The sequence below is a fragment of the Artemia franciscana genome, chromosome 2 (assembly GCF_032884065.1).
Source record: "Artemia franciscana chromosome 2, ASM3288406v1, whole genome shotgun sequence".
Lineage (NCBI taxonomy): Eukaryota > Metazoa > Arthropoda > Branchiopoda > Anostraca > Artemiidae > Artemia > Artemia franciscana.
Genome location: NC_088864.1, coordinates 12,699,759 through 12,719,703, shown reverse-complemented (window position 1 = coordinate 12,719,703; position 19,945 = coordinate 12,699,759). Strand labels below are relative to the sequence as shown.

General features: G+C 34.8%; 1 protein-coding gene across 6 annotated transcripts in view; it reads right to left on the bottom strand.

Moving 5' to 3' along the window:
• Positions 1-5,797: 5,797 nt before the first annotated feature.
• The window catches only part of LOC136037401 (uncharacterized), a 30,062-nt gene continuing 15,914 nt past the window's right edge, over positions 5,798-19,945 (bottom strand). For all 6 annotated transcript variants that reach the window (XM_065720171.1, XM_065720154.1, XM_065720162.1 and 3 more), the window contains exons 3-4: positions 11,064-11,281; positions 5,798-6,724 (exon numbers count right to left, since the gene is read on the bottom strand). In XM_065720171.1, the coding sequence (XP_065576243.1) occupies positions 5,930-6,724; positions 11,064-11,281 (1,013 nt within the window). In that variant the 3' untranslated portion in view covers positions 5,798-5,929. The remainder of the gene's footprint in view (positions 6,725-11,063; positions 11,282-19,945) is intronic.

The window sequence follows — 19,945 nt, the reverse complement described above, 5'->3', positions numbered from 1 at the left end:
GAAAGTTTTCAAAGGGGTAGAAGCAGAAATAGGGGATTTTTCGGTAGGTTGGGGGGATTTTCTGTGAGAGCCATTCTCCATGGGCGAATTTTCCACAGGATAAACTTTCCATTCCAGGAAAAATTTCTACGAAGGGTAGATTTCTGGAATTATTATGAAAACGAAAAGGGAGAAGTGTTTTTTTTTTTTTCAAATGAAAGTAGGCTAAGGAGAATATTCCTTGCGGAATAGTCCGCAAGAAACTTTCCGACGGAAATTTTCAGCAAGGATAGAATTGTTCTGGTGAAGGGAGATTTTACGCAGGAGAATCTTTCAATCAAGGAATTTTCGTGGGGGAAATTTTCCATTAAGGGGAAGGGAGATTTCCTGGCATTATTTGAAAAATGGTCAGAAATTAAATAAAAAACAAAATTTTCAACCGAAAGTAAGAAGCAACATTAAAGTTTAAAACAAACAGTAATTATCTGGTATAAAAAGGGGGCACCCCCTCCTCATTACCTCACTCTTTGCGCTAAAGTTTGATTTGTCGTCCCAATTCTTTAAGAACGACCTCTGAAGCACAAGGGCCTTTGGATTTGAATAAGCAATTTTTTGAAAACGCTTTAAGAATTTAGCGCAAATAGCGGGGCAGGGGGGGGGTTATGAAGAGGAAGCCTCCCTGATTTAGGAATTAATTTATGTCCGTTTTACGTTTTAGTGATGATCATTACTTTATTTTGAGAAAAATTTTCTTTTTCTAGCATATTAAGCAGTCAGTCTGCTTTCGTTAATTCTTTTCAGTAAAATAAAAGAAAACTTTTTCCACAAAATATTTTTTTCAAAAAAAGAGTAAAGAACTCCATTAAACCAAAAATGAAACAAAACAGAATCAAATAATCTACCAAGCATACAACTGCCACAAATCAGCATCAATAAATAAATGAAACCCAAAACAAACATAAAAATAAAAAAATTAACCCAGTCAAACTCGAAACGAGCAGATATTAACATGAGTAGGGTTCGAAACCCCTATGCTTTCTAAAAGCCAGAATATAATTTATACTTTACTGGAACGAATGTGCGTTGTCAGTTCAATACATGTATGCAAACATATATTCCTTAAAATCTCAATTAATTTTTGATTTCTTAAAGTTACACAAGTGAAAACATTTTAAAAAAATTTCTATAAAGTGCAAATTATATTCTTGGTTTTAGAAAGCATAGGGGTTTTGAACCCTACTCATATTAATATCTGCTCATTTTGAGTTTGACTCGGCTATTTATTGTAATTTCTGTTCGTTTTGGGTTTCATTTATCTATTGATGCTGATTTGTGGAAGTTGTGTGCTTGGTAGATTATTTGATGCTATTTTTGTTCATTTTGGTTTAATGGAGTTCTTTACGTTTTTTTGAAAAACTTATTAAGTGGAAAAATATTTTTTTTAAATTAATTTCAATCATTTTATATTGACATAATCTTTTTCAAGGAAAAATAAAATAATCGTTTGAACCTTTCTGGTTTTTTTTTAAGAATTTATAGTTTGGCATGCTATTTGCATGCTGGAGAAACTTTTTCAGCAATTTTTAACAACATAAACCCTTTTAAAAATAATGGTACAAATAGTAGTGTATAATTTAGCCATATACATCCTCTACTTGACCTGATAAGCAAAACTCAATACCATTCCCAAAAAATTATATCTATACTCTTTCACAGCGTGGATACATATACACTCTTGTGATTTAGTAAAATTTTAAGAGCAGAAGTAGTAATAGAAGTATCCCCGAAAGTTTGAACTTCATTGCTTAGGTGTCTTATTGGCAACCAGCATACGAACAGTGCGTTTTGGTTTAATTTTAAAGCAACATTTAGTTTTTAAGCGTAATGGGCAAATTACATAACTGTGGGGTTCGACCTACCCAATAATCCTAGAGATTTAGTTACTAGACTGTTCAGCTATGTTGAACAAAATGGATGTCTTAAAATTTTGATTAGAAGTGTCTGGTAAATTATGAGCTAAAGAGAAGGGCTGATTGCTCTCCAGTCACTTTTGAATCTTAAGAGGGCCCTAGAACTTTTAATTTTTAATCAAATTAACTCCTTTAAAATAACAACGATAGAGCATCGCTGCCTGTGTCCTTATATGCCCAGTATTGCTTGTATACCCTTTTAAAACCTGCATGCATGTAATTTTCTCATTTATTTAAAACTCTCCCTAAACGTTCCCCAAACAGTTTCAACTTAATGCTATTAGTGTCGTTAGTTACAGTGACCGTAAAAGAAGAATTAAATGTGTACATAGAGCGTTATCTGGCTAGTTCAAAATCCGCAACCTATGGAGGTATGATGGCAAAATTTTCAGAGAATATTTCTGTTGTACGGATGACAATCTTCCATCCGTATGCAGGTTGTCAAAAGAGCATATCATCAATATCTTAGGAACAGTTTCGTTTGTGAAATTAAAAAAATGTTGAACTAACCAAAAGACAATATTTGCATCATAATACTACCGTTTCTACTCCTACAACTATTATTACTGCTACTACTGCTATTAAAGATAAGGTTACTACTATTAACTGTCTACCTACTGCTACTACTATAACTACTGGTGCTACTACTACTGCTACTACTAATAAACCTACGGGTATTAAGGCGAACATTTTGGGCAATATTGTAACTGTATTGAAATAAATCAAAACACACCATGCCCATACAGATTGACAAGAGGACTCATCAGCAATGCTTCAGGACTGGTTGATGGTATTAAGTTAAAAATTTCGTCGTTTGTTGAAGGGGATGTTGGAAAAAAGGAGCTATTTGCTTAATGTTACTACAGCTATTGCTACGCGTAATTACTGGACCTTTCAATAATATTGAAAATAATTAATGTCTCAAAACTTAGTTCGGATGTTTGTTATGGGAAATGATGGCCGTGGGGGGGGGATTTCTATCAAATCACTTCGACTCTTAAAATGGGCACTATTATTTCCGATTTAAAATCAAATGAGATCCATCTGAATTTAATACGACCACCCATTACATAAAAACCTTACATGCCCCAGGGCATAAATTCAACCCTTGCCCCAGGGCTCTTGGGGGGGGGGTTGCAAACCCTGGAGGCATTGTTATGTATTTTTTGGACTATCTTAAACAAAATTGCCATCGCACAATTTCAATCAGATACATTTGGTGAAAAGAAAGGTAGCATGGCTTCTTTACCTCCATCACTATTGACTCTTAAAAGAGAACTAAAACTTCAAATTTTAACCAAATGAGCCACCTCTAAAGTTTATACAACAATCCCTTCCATAAGAACCTTGAATGCCCCAGGGGCATAACCTACATCCCTCGGGCTCTGGTAGTTTATATCAACCTAAAAAGCCTTGTTATATGATATTTAGACTATTTTGAATAAAACAGATGTCTCAAAATATCTATTCAATACATCTCGGAAAAAACGACGTATTTGTGTGTGGGAGGGGAGGGGCTGCACTCCGATCACTTTGACTCTTAAAAAGGACAGTAGAATTTCTGATTACCAATCCAATGAGTCCCCTCCGAACCATATACGACCTCACTTTCTATAAGAACCTTAAATGTCCCTAGGGCATAACTTAAAACCCTTTCCCTGAGAGATGTAAGGATGTTTTCCTCAAATGCATAATTTCCTCCAATTTCAATTCAAATAAGCCCCATCTGAAGTTTATGCCCTAGAGACATTATTACATGTTCTTTGGACTATTTTTAACAAAATCTTTATCTCATTTTCAATCAGATGCGTTGGGTGAAAAGAGGGATTGTCGGGGAAAGGGGAGCTAAATGCCCTCCATCACTTTTGATGCTTAAAGAAGAACTAGACCTTCTAATTTTCAACCTAATGAGCCTCTTCTTAAGTTGAACAACCATCCCGTCTATAAAAACATTAAATGCCTCATAGCATAACTTAGAACCCTCGCCCCTAGGCTCTTGCAGTTTGTAACAACCCCAGAAGCCTTGTTTTATGATCTTTGGACTATTTTGAACTAAATGACTATCTCAAAAAATTCTATTCGTTTTATTTTGGGAAAACACGACGTGTTGGGGGGGGGATAACTGCCTTTTCATCTACTCTTAAAAAGATCACTAGGAATTCAGATTACCAATCCAATGAGTCCCCTCCGAAGTATATACAACCATCCTTTCTATAGAAACCGTAAATGAAGTTTTTAAATAAGGAAATATTAAGGTTTTCTTATTTCCTTAAGTAAGGAAACCTTAAATAAGACTTTCTAAAAGCCAGAATAGAATTTGCACCTTACAGAAACAATTCTTTTAAATGATCTCACTTTTATAACTTTAAGACATCAAAAATTAATTGAGATTTTAAGGAATAGATATCAGCATATTTATATTAAACTGACAATGCACAGTCATTTGAATTTTTTTCGGTAAAGTGCAAATAATATTCTAAGCTTTTAGAAAGCATAAGGGTTTTGAACCCTAATCATGTTAATTTTTGCTCGTTTTGAGTTTGACTCGGTTATTTATTGTAATTTGTTCTTTTTGGGTTTCATTTATTTATTGATGCTGGTTTTTGGTAGTTGTAAGCTTGGTAGATTATTTGATTCTGTTTGTGTTCATTTTTGGTTTAATGGAGTTCTTTACTTTTTTTGAAACTTATCTTGTGGAAAAAACTTCTTTAATTTTACTGAAAACAACTAATGAAAGTAGACTGACTGCTTAATATGCTAGAAAAAAAGTTTTTTCAAAATAAAGCAAAGATCGTCGCTAAAACTTAAAACGCACATCAAGAAATTTCCTCAATCAGGTAGACTGCCTCTTCTTTAACCCCCCGCTCTTTACGCTAAAGTCTTGCAGTGCTTTAAAAAGAAATTGGATACTCCAATCCAATGGCCCTTGTGCTTCAGCAGTCGTTATTAAGGAATTGGGACGACAAATCAAACTTTAGCGCAAAAAGCGAGGTAATCATGAGGGGCTACCCCTTTCATTTACTAGATAATTACTGTTCGTTTTAAGCTTTAATATTGCTCCTTTCGGTTAATAAAACTTGTTTTTTTATTTAATTTTTGGCCATTTTTTAAATAATGCCGTTAAATCTGCCTCCCCCTTAATGGAAAATTCCCCCAGAAAAATTCCTCGATTGGAAGATTTTCAATCGGGAAAAGCTAAGAATTTTTCCTGGAAATCCCCCCAATGGAAAATTTATCCTGTGGAAAATTCACCGATGAAAAATGGCTCGCGCGGAAAATCCCCCCCAATCTACGAAAAAATCCCCTTGACAATTCCTACTTTTACCCCTTTGAAAAATTTCCCGCAAATCTTCACATTTAAAACTGATTCGCAAAGAGACAGTCTAACAAATAAAAAGAATTTCGTATTATGGGCTTCGAGCAGTTCAACTTTTCGACTATCTGTAAGTTTCTTGCTTAAAAACGCAAAGGTTAGAAATTATTCTTAGCCTATTCCTAACAGATGTTCAAGGTGGAGCAGTAAGTACTAGTTTAACAAATGATCATTTTACTTCTTTTGTTTATCTCCTTTACACCCTTTGGGTACAACAATTCTTTGAATAAAATTCGACTATGTTCAACTATTTTTTTAAGTTAACCAGCTTCAAGCTGCTCGGCTATTGGGCAAGAGTTCTTAAATAGTGCATAGTTCATAGATTGAAAAATATTTTACTGTTGAGAAATAACCAGTTCTACTGTTGGATCCCTTAAACACTTATATTGGTCTCATTTTACTGAGCTTGATAGTATACTCCACCTAACACTATTTTCACACTGTTTGAACTGAAATAGCGTCACTAAGAAAACAATCAAGAATAAACGTTGTATTTCAAAGGACGAACTTGCTTTTTGCACACATCAGTTATAAAATATTATTCTAACAAGAAACATAGTTATGCAGCAACGCAGCAATCGAAAAGATAAAAAAAAACACATCAGACTCAATCCGATTCAGAACCAAACTGATCAAGAGTTATGACTTCAGAGTTATCAGATGGATCAAGGCTGTCCAAAACAGAATTATTATCTTCATTAGAATCATTAGAGCTTTCATCCTCGCTAGTAAAATATGAACCACTGGTATAAGATGAACCAGTTTCTTCAACCAGGGACGTTCGTCTTTCATTGCTCCAGAATTTGTTACAAAATGAGACAACAAACTTCAACTCAATATCCTTTTTAGAGCAGAAATCATACAGCTTCACAAGTCTGGGCACAGCTTCACTCTCAGAATCAATTAAAAGAGAGGGAAAGGACGCCTTAGTGAGTCGATTGTATCTTTCAACGAAAGACAAATAGTCATCTGCTGAGCAATTATTATCAAAGACACCAATCTGAAAATCACATATATGATTTAATGAATCAAGTTCTGTTAATCTTATTCCGTGTATACACAGCAGCTCAATTGTTTGCAAGAATGGCGAATTTTTCACTATTTCTCGAGAAACATCAGGACCAAGGCAGACATTTGGGCAAATAAATGAAGTCAGGCAATAACTCTTCAATGGCAAAAATCCTTTCTGAACATTTGTTCTTTCATCATTTACATTTTCAGATATTTTTATAGCTAAGGTCTGTAACTTATCAAATTTGTCAATAATTTTAAAATCACTTGGCACAAAATCTATCATAAGTTCTTCAATATTCTGGAAAATATTAGAGAAGTAGTCAATGTAACCATATGTGCCACTTTGACGCTGGGTATATGGATCCACTGAAATTTTGAGACTTTTCACCTGAAATAGGCAATAAAGTAAGCATTTTCTTTTGTATCAAGCAAAGAGGTAGAAGTCTGATTACAATATAGGTCAAGACAAAATTTCTTTTCAGAAAAAAGTATAAAACTTATATCAGCCAGTCACGAAAAATTACGAAAAAAAAATTAAACTGAAAGGAAAAATTAAGCATAAAACAACAATATAAAAAGGATAAAAATAAACACTGGAAAAAAAAAGTGAAAAATTTAAAGACAACCAAAAAAGCAAAATGATTACATGTTTTCTTGATACTTAGTCTTCATTATTGAAAGTTGTTTTTCTTCTTATTTTATATTGAGGGGATACATTGCGAATAATACTACAAGCTTTAAAAGACTTCAAAAGCTTTAACTGCGATAGTTCGTTAGTTAGATTAGACTTAAACGAGTAAGATCGTAGATTTCCATTATAAGGTACTTCATCTAGCAGATTTCACCAAGCATTTTGTCTCCTCACAGCCAAAGCTACATTAGAGGGGTCATTCGATCCAACACAGCCATGTCCAGAGGTGGAGCGTCGAAAAACAAATATGTTCAGCTTGATTTTTTTAAATATCAGAACATACTGCCTTAGGCCAAAGATGGATCCCGTGTGCCATTAGTCTTTTTTTTCGAACTTCAAGCGAGAATAGGAAATCCTTACCAAGTAGGTAATAGAAGACTTTGGAGGAGACAAAAAAGGAAAGTGCTGAAGACAATAGAAAACCACCATAAACTATCAATTTTTCAGGGCTTTTAGGACTTCACTGAGAATATTTCTGTTGGAACAATTAAGAATTATAGGGGAATTACGTTCATACAAAAATGGCTAATTGTCAAAATTTTCAGTGCTTGCACTTTAAATAATGATATTTATATTATAACATATATCGCAATATCCATATAATATAATATAAATGTTATATAGCATTACAAATATTCTACAATGTTATTATAATATAATTTATCTATAATAAAATGTAAAAATACATTAGTATAACTTTAATAATGTTTTTGTCAGCAGCTTGTAAATTAGCTTTTTTAAGAAAAATTTTGCTGAAGTTTACAACACTGATCCGAAAAACAGAAGACACAATCTTCGCTTATTTGAGCACATTATGTTCACTGGACAATAAGAAATTGGACAACCGATACAAACATCGACTTTTGTGATAAACAAGCTTAAATACTAAATGATCACACCTTACTAGCCAGATTAGAAGACCCCAGGTCTCTTAAGGGACCTGAACAAACACAAATGAGCCTGAGAGTAAAGAGTAAAAACTATTGCAGTCGTGTTAATGGTTGGTTACACACCTTAACACTAAAAACCCTTTGTACATTATAAGAATTATCACCTTTCCTTGATCAGACACAAGAATAGATACTTTGACTTGACTTTATTAACCAAAAACGCTATACAAAAAGGAGACAGTGAGGCAAATCGTACGTCTCCTTCAATAATAATAATAATAATAATAATAATAAAAAATAAATAAATTGCGCTTCAATAGCTCTCACAGAGCACAGAGAAAGAGAAACAAGAGCTAAGAACTCATATGGCACTTGTAACGAGGTCGGAGTAGCCAAGAGCTCAAATAGCATGAACTCTAGCAAAATTCTAAGAATCAATAGATTGATTTAAAAGGAAAATCAGAGGCTTAATGCGGGTCAGGATTTAAAATAAGAGTTCTGAGACACAAGGTCCTTCTAAATATCAAAATTCATTAAGATCCAATCACCCATTCGTAAGTTAAAAATACCTCATTTTTTCTAATTTTTCCTCTCCTTTCAGCCCCCCCCCCCAGATTGTCGAATCGGGGAAAACAACTTTATCAAGTCAATTTGTGCTGGTCCCTGACACGCTTACCAATTTTCATCGTCCTAGCACATCCAGAAGCACCAAACTCGCCAAAGCACTTGAACTCCCCCAAAGAGAGCAGATCCAGTCCGGTTACGTCAATCACGTATCTACGACATTTGCTCATTCTTCCCACCAAGTTTCATTCCGATCTCTCCACTCTAAGTGTTTTCCAAGATTTCTGGTTTCCCCCGCCAAATCCCCCCAATGTCACCAGATCTGGTCGGGATTTAAAATAATAAGAGCTCTGAGACATGAGTTCCTTCTAAATGTCAAATTTAATTAAGAGGACCCGTTCTTAAATTAAAAAAAAATCTCAATTTTTCTAATTTTTCTGAGATAACACCCCCCCCCCCCCAACTCCCCAAAGAGAGTAGATCCAGCCTGGTTGTCTCAGTCGAGTATCTTGGAATTTTGTTTATTCTTCCCACCGAGTTTCATCCAGATCTCTCCACTCTAAGCGTTTTTCAAGATTCCCGGTTACCCCTCCCCCAGCTCCCCCAATGACACTGGATCCGATCGAGAATTATAATAAAAGATCTGAGTTACGAGGTCCTTCTAAATATGGAATTTCATTAAGATCCGATCACTCCTTCGCATGTTGAAAATACCTCATTTTTTTCTAATTTTTCAGAACTAACCCTCCCCCCAACTCCCCCAACGAGAACGGATCCCTTCCGGTTATGTCAATCACGTATTTAGGATTTGTGCATATTTCTCCCACCAAGTTTCATCCCGATCCCTCCACTCTAAGCATTTTCCAAGATTTCCACCCCCCCCCCCCTAATGACACTGGATCCGGTCAGAATTTAAAATAAGAGATTTGAGTTACGAGGTCCTTCTAAATATGAAATTTAATCAAGATCCGATCGCTCCTTCGTAAGTTAAAAATACCTCATTTTTTAATTTTTCGGAACTAACCCTACCCCCAACACCCCAAAGAGAGCGGATCCGTTCCGGTTATGTCAATCGCGTATCTAGGACTTGTGTTTAGTTTTTCCACCAAGTTTCATGCCGATCCCTCCACTCTAAGCGTTTTCCAAGATTTTAGGTTTCCCATTCCAACACCCCCTAATGTCACCAGATCCGGTTGAAATTTAAAATAAGAGCTCTGAGTCACGATATCCTTCTAAATATTAAATTTCATTAAGATCCAATCACCCGTTCGTAAGTGCTAAATACCTAATTTTTTCTAATTTTTCCAAATTTACCGTCCCCCCACTCCCTCCCAGATGGTCGAATCGAGGAAACGACTATTTCTAATTTAATCTGGTCCAGTCCCTGATACACCTGCCAAATTTCATCGTCCTAGCTTATCTGGAAGTGCCTAAACTAGCAAAACCGGGACTGACAGACAGACAGACCGACAGAATTTGCGATCGTTATATGTCACTTGGTTAATACCAAGTGCCATAAAAAAAAACCTACCGTGATGAGCTGTCCTAAACTACAGAGAGACATTTGCGAGACCTCTTTTAAGATTTTGGAACCTATCATGGTTGCCCTTATTTCAAAAGAATATAAAGCTTAGGATAGTCTTTTAAGCCATATGTTAAATTGGTTGAAAAAAAAAAAAAAAAATCATTTGCTTGAGTGCCGAAACAAAGTTTCATAATTGTTAGTTAATTTAATGATATTAGTCCAGGTCACCGATTAAGTATTTTTGAGTTTTTAAAAAAAGAAGGTAGGGGGCAGGCCCTAATTTCCCGCTGAATTTTCCTATCCCATTGGTTGTATTTATTACGAAACACAACTTGTCGTTCATTTGCCGAGTTTCTTGTCTCATCTTTCTCATTTGCTAATCAATCTAATTTTAATAGCTTAGTCCTCAAATTCTTATATTTGCTAGAATTTAGAAGTACAGCTAGAATAAGGTAGTCTAGCAGGATAAAGTGTTCGATATATCTCATTAAAATTCTCTTAGTTTAATCTTCTATGAAAGTTTTAATTTAATTTATACTTTGTTTCATAGCATGAAAACAATTGTACAATTGTAAATAAACAATTTTAAACTGTATTTAAATTTTAAATTGTAAATAAACAATTTGAAAACAATTGTAAATAAAACAATGTAAATAAAAAATTGTGTTAAGCAATTGTACTTTACAGTATCAAAACGTAGCACCTCATAAGATTCCACAGTTGTGGACCTCGCACCTCAGCACCTAGCACCTCATATGATTCCACAGTTCCTCATATGATTACCACGATTTGTCAATTGATTTTTAAAAAAAAATTATTTGCATAGCTTAATTAAGCTAAATTGTCTATAAAATACTTTATCACATTATAACATTTACAAGAACTGTTTCCTAAAACAAGGAAGCAAACAGACAAGAATTCTTAAATATGTATAAATAACTTTTTAAACTTTATAACTTTTCAAATAACTGTAAAATAACGTTTAACTAACTTTTTTAACAAGACTCTCAAAACTTTGTTACCTTTTCGATAACTATATAACAACTTTTAACCTTACTTGAGGGACCATTTCATCTACTTTTGCAGTTTTTGCCATAATATGAGGAGTGTTCCTAAATACTGCATGAATTTCTTCAAGATGCAAAAAGTGCCGTTTCAAGAAACTAATTTCCATCTGTGATAAATCGCAACGATTTTGAATAATCAGCCTTTTTAAAGCTAAAGAAGACTGAGGTGGCAGGGAAGAAGCCAAGGGTTGTATTGAACAGAAGTTATCTGAAACGAAAAAATAAGTCATTATTAAAAGGATGGTTGTCTATGGAGAATTCACCTTGACTATTTCCATACTTTTCTCGTTTATAATAAACAGAATTTGAAAACAGGAAGCAGTTCTATTAATAAGGCAACTAGATAAAAATGATGTAAAAACTGATAAATGTATGCGTGAGAGTATATGTGACATGATAGCAAACAAAATACATCACAAACATGTATGTCCCATGTTTGTTTATTGACAATATAGGCTCAAAACAAAAAGCACGAAAACTAGTATTCCCTATTGATCTACATGACCCAAAAACAGATAGGAATATATAAGTAATACAGTAAAAACGAAAAGGAGCTATCTGGTGCCACATATCACCCATAATCTCAAATCAAACATCCCTGAACTGTAGACCTAGCATAAAGTCTTCATTCAGAGTTCATGATGTGAGGACCTTTTCTGGATATAGCCTATTACTAAAGGATTATAGTTTCTACCTGACCTACAGCTAATATTTAATAACCAAGGGATTATAATTTGAATAAGCGGATTATTTTTCTTCATGAGTGAAAATTCCCTTGGGAACTTTGATTAAGACCTAACCTGAGTGATTTCCCTAGAGTCATTTAATATCCGATTGTTTAGATTTATTTGCTATTGTCATTTTTGCAATTTGAACTCGGTGTACTCAGTAGCGATATTCATTATGGACCTGGAACAGTGTGGTATCTGTTTAAATTTAAATTAAAAAAAAACAGTGTTTTTAACTGAAAGTAAGGAGGGACATTATAACTTAAAACGAACAGAAATTACTCCGTATATGAAATGGGTTGTCCCCTCCGCAATCCCTCGCTCTTTACGCTATAGCTTTTAACTGTTTTAAAAAGTAGAATTGTGGCAAAGAGTCAAACTTTAGCGTAAAGAGCGAGAGATTGCGGAGGGGACAACCCATTTCATATACGGAGTAATTTCTGTTCGTTTAAGTTTTAATGTCGCTCCTTACTTTCAGTTAAAAAAAAACTAGTTTTTAATTTAATTTCTGAACGTTTTTGAATTAATGCATGTTTGATTGTGTCTCTCCGCATATAAATTATTAAAATGAAATTTGTATATTAATTCTCTTTTTTGGCAAAATGGCTTTCTCTTAGTTTTGATCAGACAATTTTGAGAAATAAGGGGTGGGGAAGGAGGCCTAGTTACTCTCCAATTTTTCGGTTTCTTAAAAAGGCAACTAGAACTTTTAATTTTTAACGAACGTTTTTATTAGTAAAAAATATACGTAACTTAAGAATTAACTTACGTAACAAACTTTTATATTCTTATATTTGTATTATGTATACGAGGGGGTTTGTACCCTCGTCGTCAATACCTCGCTCTTTACACTAAATCGTAAGTTTTGTCCCAATTCTTTAAGAATGACCCCTGAATGAGAAAGGCCGTAGAATAAATAGTTGAAACTACAAAAAAATACTTTAGCATAAAGAGCGAGGTATTTATCTCCTCCTAAATACCTCGCTCTTTATGCTAAAGTATTTTTTGAACCCCTCATATGCCTGATAATCTCTGTTCGTTTTAAGTTTCAATGCTACTCCTTACTTTCAATTGAAAAAAACATTTTCATGTCTATTTTTTCATTGTTTTTTTATAGTAATGCTAGAAAATCCTGCACCCTTTTCATTGAATTTTATTACCCCATGACATATTCCTCCAAGGAAAGATCCTCCCACATAGCCCCCTCCCCTCAACCCAACCCCCCAAACCCAAAAATTCCCCTGAAAACGTCTGTACACTTCCCAATAACCATTACTGTATGTAAACACTGGTCAAAGTTTGTAACTTGCAGCCCCTCTCCCAGGTATTGTGGGGGAGTAAGTCATTCCCAAAAACATAGTTATTACGGTTTTCGACTATGCGGAACAAAATGGCTATCTCAAAATTTTGATCCGTTGACTTTGGGAAAAAATGAGCGTGGGAGGGGGCCTAGATGCCCTCGAATTTTTTTGGTCACTTAAAAAGGGCACTAGAACTTTTCCTTTCCGTTCGAATGAACCCTCTTGCGACATTCCAGGACCACTTGGTCGATACGATGACCCCTGGGGAAAAGAAAAAAACAAAACAAAAAACAAATAAACACGCACCCATGATTTGTCTTCTGGCAAAAAATACGAAATTCCACATTTTTGTAGATAGGAGCTTGACATTTACGCTTCAGGGTTCTCTGATACGCCGAATGCGATAGTGTGATTTTCGTTAATACATTTTCTCAGGCTCGTAACTTTTGATGACAAAGACTAAATTTCATGAAACTTATATATTTAAAATCAGCATGAAAATCCGATTCTTTTGATGTATCTTTTAGCATCAAAATTCCGTTTTTCATAGTTTCGTTTACTATTGAGCCGGGTCGTTCCTTACTACAGTTCGTTACCACGAACTGTTTGAAAGAATTATAACCAAAACAGGCGGCGTGCAGTGTATCAAATGTAATAAATGGTCTCATTTTAGTTTTGGAAAAACTAAGTACTCTAATGACTTGAAGAAGACCTTTGTGTGCGTAATTTGTACACAAAAAGATCCCCCAAAAACCTTTACTCTGAAGAAACTGAGGTCAAAAAATAATAGTCCGAAACAGCAAAGTAACAACGAAAAAATCCAGGATCAACTTAAAAAGAGCACTATTTTCCCAATAGAAAATTTGTCATCTAAATCTCCAGGCACTCCTGGCGGTGCACTGAGATTTATGGATGCTATAGAAAATATCACCGTGGGCAGAAATGACTGCTCAGGTCCTGATCTGAGCTGCCTCATGTGACGAACCGACAAAAGATAGCCCTTCGTTCGATTGTCATCTTTGCTTACACCGCATGCATGCGGCCTGTGCTGCAATTGATGCAGACATAGTCCTTGCTCTGCAGAAACCCTCGGAATGTTTCTTTCTTTTTACCTGTGAGAAGTGCTTAAATCAGGGTAATATAACCAGCTATAAAGTTCTCAGTAATAATGTATCTGTTCAATGCAGTAGCTTTGCTACTAGTCAAACCACACAAACCGACCTAGAGTATTATCAGTCTCCGCATACAGATGAAGATTGTCATACAACAGATCATATTTTTGAACAACGTGCCTACAGATTTCACATAGGGTGAGGCTGTAGAAAGGCAGAGAATGGCACGTTTCTCCATATTTGCATGGATTATTTCAAAGGAATCTGCCGTGATTAGTGTTGAATTCTGCCTCACAGATCTCTGTGTAAAAAATTTTCTCATGGCCTTTGTTTCATAAACTGTTGTCCTAATGTGCATCTCACTTCCCACATAAGGAAAAAGCTACGTTCCAATACTGAATTGCGAAGTTCAAAAAACGGACAGCGAAAAATCCCACCTCTGTTAAAATATGGTTGCCAAAGACACCAAATTACAGTCCCGCTTATGAGCTTGAAGGCTCAACCACCTGTCTTAAATCAGCCGATGCAGATCCCTCCCCCTCATACCAACCACTCCTCGTGAAACTTTGGAGAAACTGACAAGAACCAACATCTGCCAGCCTTCCGACAATATATCCGGTACTAACAACCAACCAGTTTGGAATTTCAAAGAAATCAAAGATTCACCCACCCCCCAAACCATGTCTTCCGAGTATCCCAACTTGGAACCGGTTCAATATGCTGGCAAGGAGATTCGAGACCGCAGTGTAAAGCCCTTCTTTCATCTCTATATATTTCCGAAAATACTATTATCAAATGTCCGGTCACTTATGAACAAATTAGAAGAGGTTGAACTTTGCTTGAAGAATGAACTGGTTGATATTGCTTGTATCTGTGAATCATGGTCCGCGACTGAAGAGAATGTAGCATTTGAGGGATATGATACCTATTTCACACCTAAAATGACATTACAGTAACACATGGTGTTGGTATTATTTGTCGATCATCTATAAGAAATCGAGTTCTCACCTTCAGTAATATACCAAATAAGCATGGTTTAGAAGTATTATGGTTGTGGTGCAGGTCTAAGAAGCTCCCCAAGGAAGTGGCTTCAATGGTGATATGTGTTATTTACTATCCGCCCCGTGGCCCCTATCGTAAAAACCCTGTTAATTACTTACAGAATTGCACTAACATTGTACGATACTTGTATCCTAACGCTGGTATCATGTGTGGTGACTTTAATGACTTAGATGCCAAATGGCTAAGGTTGTCAATGTGCCAACAAGAGGTAACCGTATGTTGGATCTCATTTTTAACAACTGTCCTGAATATTATAATACTCCCGTTACATTACCGCCATTAGGTTTGAGTGATCACCTGTGTGTTGCTTGGACACCCAATTATTTTATCCCAAATAGACAAAAAAAAATAGTTTGGTGTACAGGCCTTTCACACCTGAACTAGTAAATCTCTACAAGAAATGGCTCACAGATCATGACTGGCGTGATATTCTCTCATTGTCTGACGGTGACAAAATGGCAAGTTTAATCTGTAAGGAACTGTTCGAAAAAAACTGTGAAATTTTCCCACAAAATAAAATATATGTGAAATCTAATTATAAACCATGGATTACTCAAGAGATTCGGAATCTGATAAAAGTTAGAAACAAATTGCATTTAACTGGACCCGTAAAAGATTTCAAGAGAGTAAAAAATTTAATTTTATATAAGATAAGACGTTCACGTAAGCAGAATGAGTCTAAAATAATAAGCAAAATATATAAATCCAACCCAAGGAAGTTCCATGATTTAGTTCAGAACATTAATGGCAAAAAAGTAACCAAAGTTGGACTAAGATGTCAATGGTAAATCCCTGTTACCATGAAATTAATTACTTTTTTGCATCAATTTGTAAAATTCATCCGCAACTAAGAAAATTACCACCGAATGTTTCAGTTTCAAATATCCCTATACTAGGGATTTGTTCAGTTGCTAAAAAGTTGAAGGGACTTGATTCTCGTAAATCTAGTTATCCTAGTGAGATACCGATCAAATTGATTATTGAGTGTGCTAATCTTTTATCTACTCCATTAACGGCAATTTTTAACCAATGTTTTATTGATGGTGTTTCCTCATGTATTTTTAAACAGGCGTATGTAACGCCAATCCCCAAATGCAAGGCATCTAAACATATTACCGATATGAGGCCGATTTCGAAAATACTAGCTCTTTCAAAAGTATTTGGAAGTATTATTTTTGATTGTTTATTTGAGGACACAATTGATAATATTGATTCCCAACAATTTGGATTTCGATCCGGGCATAGTACTGCTCATTATTTGGTTGCATTGCTCGATACTATCCTTAAGCACTTAGAAAACAATGGGGCCTATGTTGATGCATTATTTGCAGACATAGTTAGGGTTTTTGACAGTCTTGATCATAATGTAGTTGTGGAAGAAGCAAAGACTATGGGTGTCCGTCCATTTGTTGTACGAATGCTCGCTAGCTTTCTTTTTTAAAGATCTCAGTGTGTCCAACTCCCAGATCATGAGCCATCTGAATTTCTAAATATTTTTTGTGGTTCGCCACAAGGGACTAAATTAGGCCCGCTTTCTTTTCTTATTGTTTTTAACCATATTTTAACAAAATTCGTGAGCGTTTTAAGTTTGCTGATGATTTAACTGTTTTATCATTGCGACTAAGCCCTCCGACTACTGAACAGTCTGACTTGATCGAAATCTATCATGATGTAAAAGCTGAATTAGCAACGTAGAATTCGCACGTTGACTATCTGACTAAAAAAGGCACCTCGCTTTTACATTCATTTTCCAACCTAAAAAGATTTGGTATGCCAACTGAGGTTTTAAAGTCTGTATACTGCAGCTATGTTAGACCTTCTCTTGAGTATGCATGCCCTGCTTGGCATCTGGGATTGACAACAGATCAAACAGATAGACTTGAGACGATACAAAAAAGAACTGTAAAAATTATACTTGAACAGAACTACTCAACATACGGGGATGCACTGAAACAACTCAATTTGGACTCACTTGATAGTCGTAGACATGGCTTAACATATAGATTTGAACTAAATTGTTTGAATTCCCCAACTCATTGTCGTCTACAGCCCAACCTTAAGAGCCCCTTAACTGAAGGACCAGCTACTAGACTCGGACAAATAAAAAAGAATTGTCCACAGTTACTGACTTGCTCAGCCTATAGTATTGAGAGATATCGTAAATCATTTGTCCCATATTTTACCCGTCATTTTAATAATATTGACATGACTAATATTTAATGTTTGATTAATATGCGTTTGATTAATATAATGTTTGATTAAATTTTCCTGTGAGTGTTTTTGAAGGTATAAATTATTTTTGTCATGACTTGCTAATGTTAATTCCGGCTATTGCAGTGAATAAATATATTCTATTCTATTCTAAAAAAGAAAACTGATGGAAAAACCATGACAATGTCCTCTTACAACCAACTCGAACCAAATATATACAACACTATTCTTATATAGCCAACTCAAAAATCATGATATAATTAGTTTCAACTAATCAATCTTTAGACAAGTAAAAAAGGACAAGACAGAATCATAATAACATATCTGGCTTCTGGCGGTCATAATAATTAAATTTAATGGTCTGGTGTGTGGCAAGGAATCAAACTTTCCTGTCACCAAATTTTTTCGATGCGTTCTATTCTGTAGTTTCTCGAATTACTCCCTTATGTATTATGGGCCTTACTATTTTCTCTTATATGTACGGAGATGACATATTGTTTATTAGCTGTACTGGGTTTAGTCTAGCAAAATCGAACCAGCTTATTTCTAAGCCTTTCGGAAGAAATAAGCTTGTAAGTGGTTATTGTAAAATGTGAATGTTTAGTTTTAACACCAAAGTACTAATCTAGATTGCAGATCCTATCCAGTTAACCTTATTTCTTCTTTGCATTGGCTTAGAATTAATGTTTGCTATTCTGTTCGTACTACAAGTCCTAGCATGCTTGCTGGACCATAAAATGGGTCACACAGAAGTCGTCCTAAACTGAGGTCGATTTCTTAGGGCATTGGCAAGACTTATTCAACGCATTGTGACCATTAAATTCTTTTTCTGTTAGGCTTGCGCCAATTTTTGAATGCTAGTGAAAGCTAGCCCATTTTTGACAAAGGATATATGAGTTTTATATTTCTTTAATGTAAATATGATATTATATAGGCCTAATATGATATATTTATCTAACACTAAAAGTCTTTGTGGGCCATGGTTAAAACAAAATATAACATTATGCAAATCATAACACTATCAAATATTTATTGTACCTACCTTGGTGGAATACAACACCCACTTGCAAGTTTGGATGTGACAGATATATTAACTTCGTATGAATATTTCGAAAATGAACAACAGTAGTTTTTCAGCAATCTGTTAAGTTTGTTGCAAAAATATTCTGGATTAACGCAACAATAAATGATTTATCGTTTGATGTTATATATCCCAGATGGCCAAGCTTCACAACAGGTCAAGCTACATTCCAAAAATCTCTCATGAAAAAAGCCAACAAAAAAACAAAATATCGAAAACGTCAGTCGTTCTGGAACTTTTATTTTCTGTTCTAGGTTATCAAATAAATACATACATATATTTATGTTTTGTACCATAGAGGCTAATGTTTGCTGGTAGATCTATAACTTGGTCCTAAATTTTTTGAAAAACAGTTTGTTATTGCGGTTCAAATTACCGTCGTTAAATGTTCATTTATAAGTTGTTAACGGTCTTTCGATCTTATAAACTTCGTTGTAGAAAAAAGTGGATCCCAACAGCCAGCTGTGCCAAATTTGGACAATAATTTGCAAGAAGCTTTCCTTAAAATTAGGCTACTTGATTTGTGGCACAAGTTTTCGAAACATATCTGCAGATTGTGCTAATTTGTGATGCTCTTTTGGACCATGATCCTCTTGAAGTTCTACTGATTCCATTTTTTCCCATTTTTATTCAGAATGACTTTAATTTTTTGTCTATAGATAGTATGACAGTACAATTACGTATGAATAGTATAAAATTATCAAACATACATTCTTTATATTCATTTTGATGAAAATAAATACCATTTCAATCGATTTTCATTAATTTTTTCATTTCTTTTCAGGAGCTACAAAATAAGATAAAACCGCCAATTACCTTTTTTTCATTCATATCAGCTGTAAACGTTTTCAGTTTGTAAATATCTGGCATACTTCTTCAGATCATTCTTCGAATTCTCAATGGTCTTCAATGCTACTTGTAGATCTACATCCAGCAGCCCTGCTCTGTCTGTCTGCTGATCCAGCTCCTGTTTCAGTTTCTGCCTTTCTACGAAATAACTCTTTTGAAGACACTGCCACTTGATTTGAATTTCTCAATTTGAGCCTTATATTTTGAAATGGCTTCAGCAATATCAGTTTTCGAATTCGCATTTTCTGATTCAGCCAACTTCATATTCAAATATAAGTCATTGTTATCCTTTAAAATAGCTTCCTTCTCATTTTGAATCATGGATAATGCTCCTGATGATGCTTGTAGTTTAGTTTCTTTCAATGAAGAAGAAAATGCCAAACACAGCCAACAACCCGCAATGTGGCCAGGTGTGTTATACACATTTCACAGGAACGTGTAAGGAAGTAAATATGGATAAAGATTTACTGCACACCAGACTAATGAAAATAAATCGACTGTTTGAAATATTATAACATTAATTTCTAA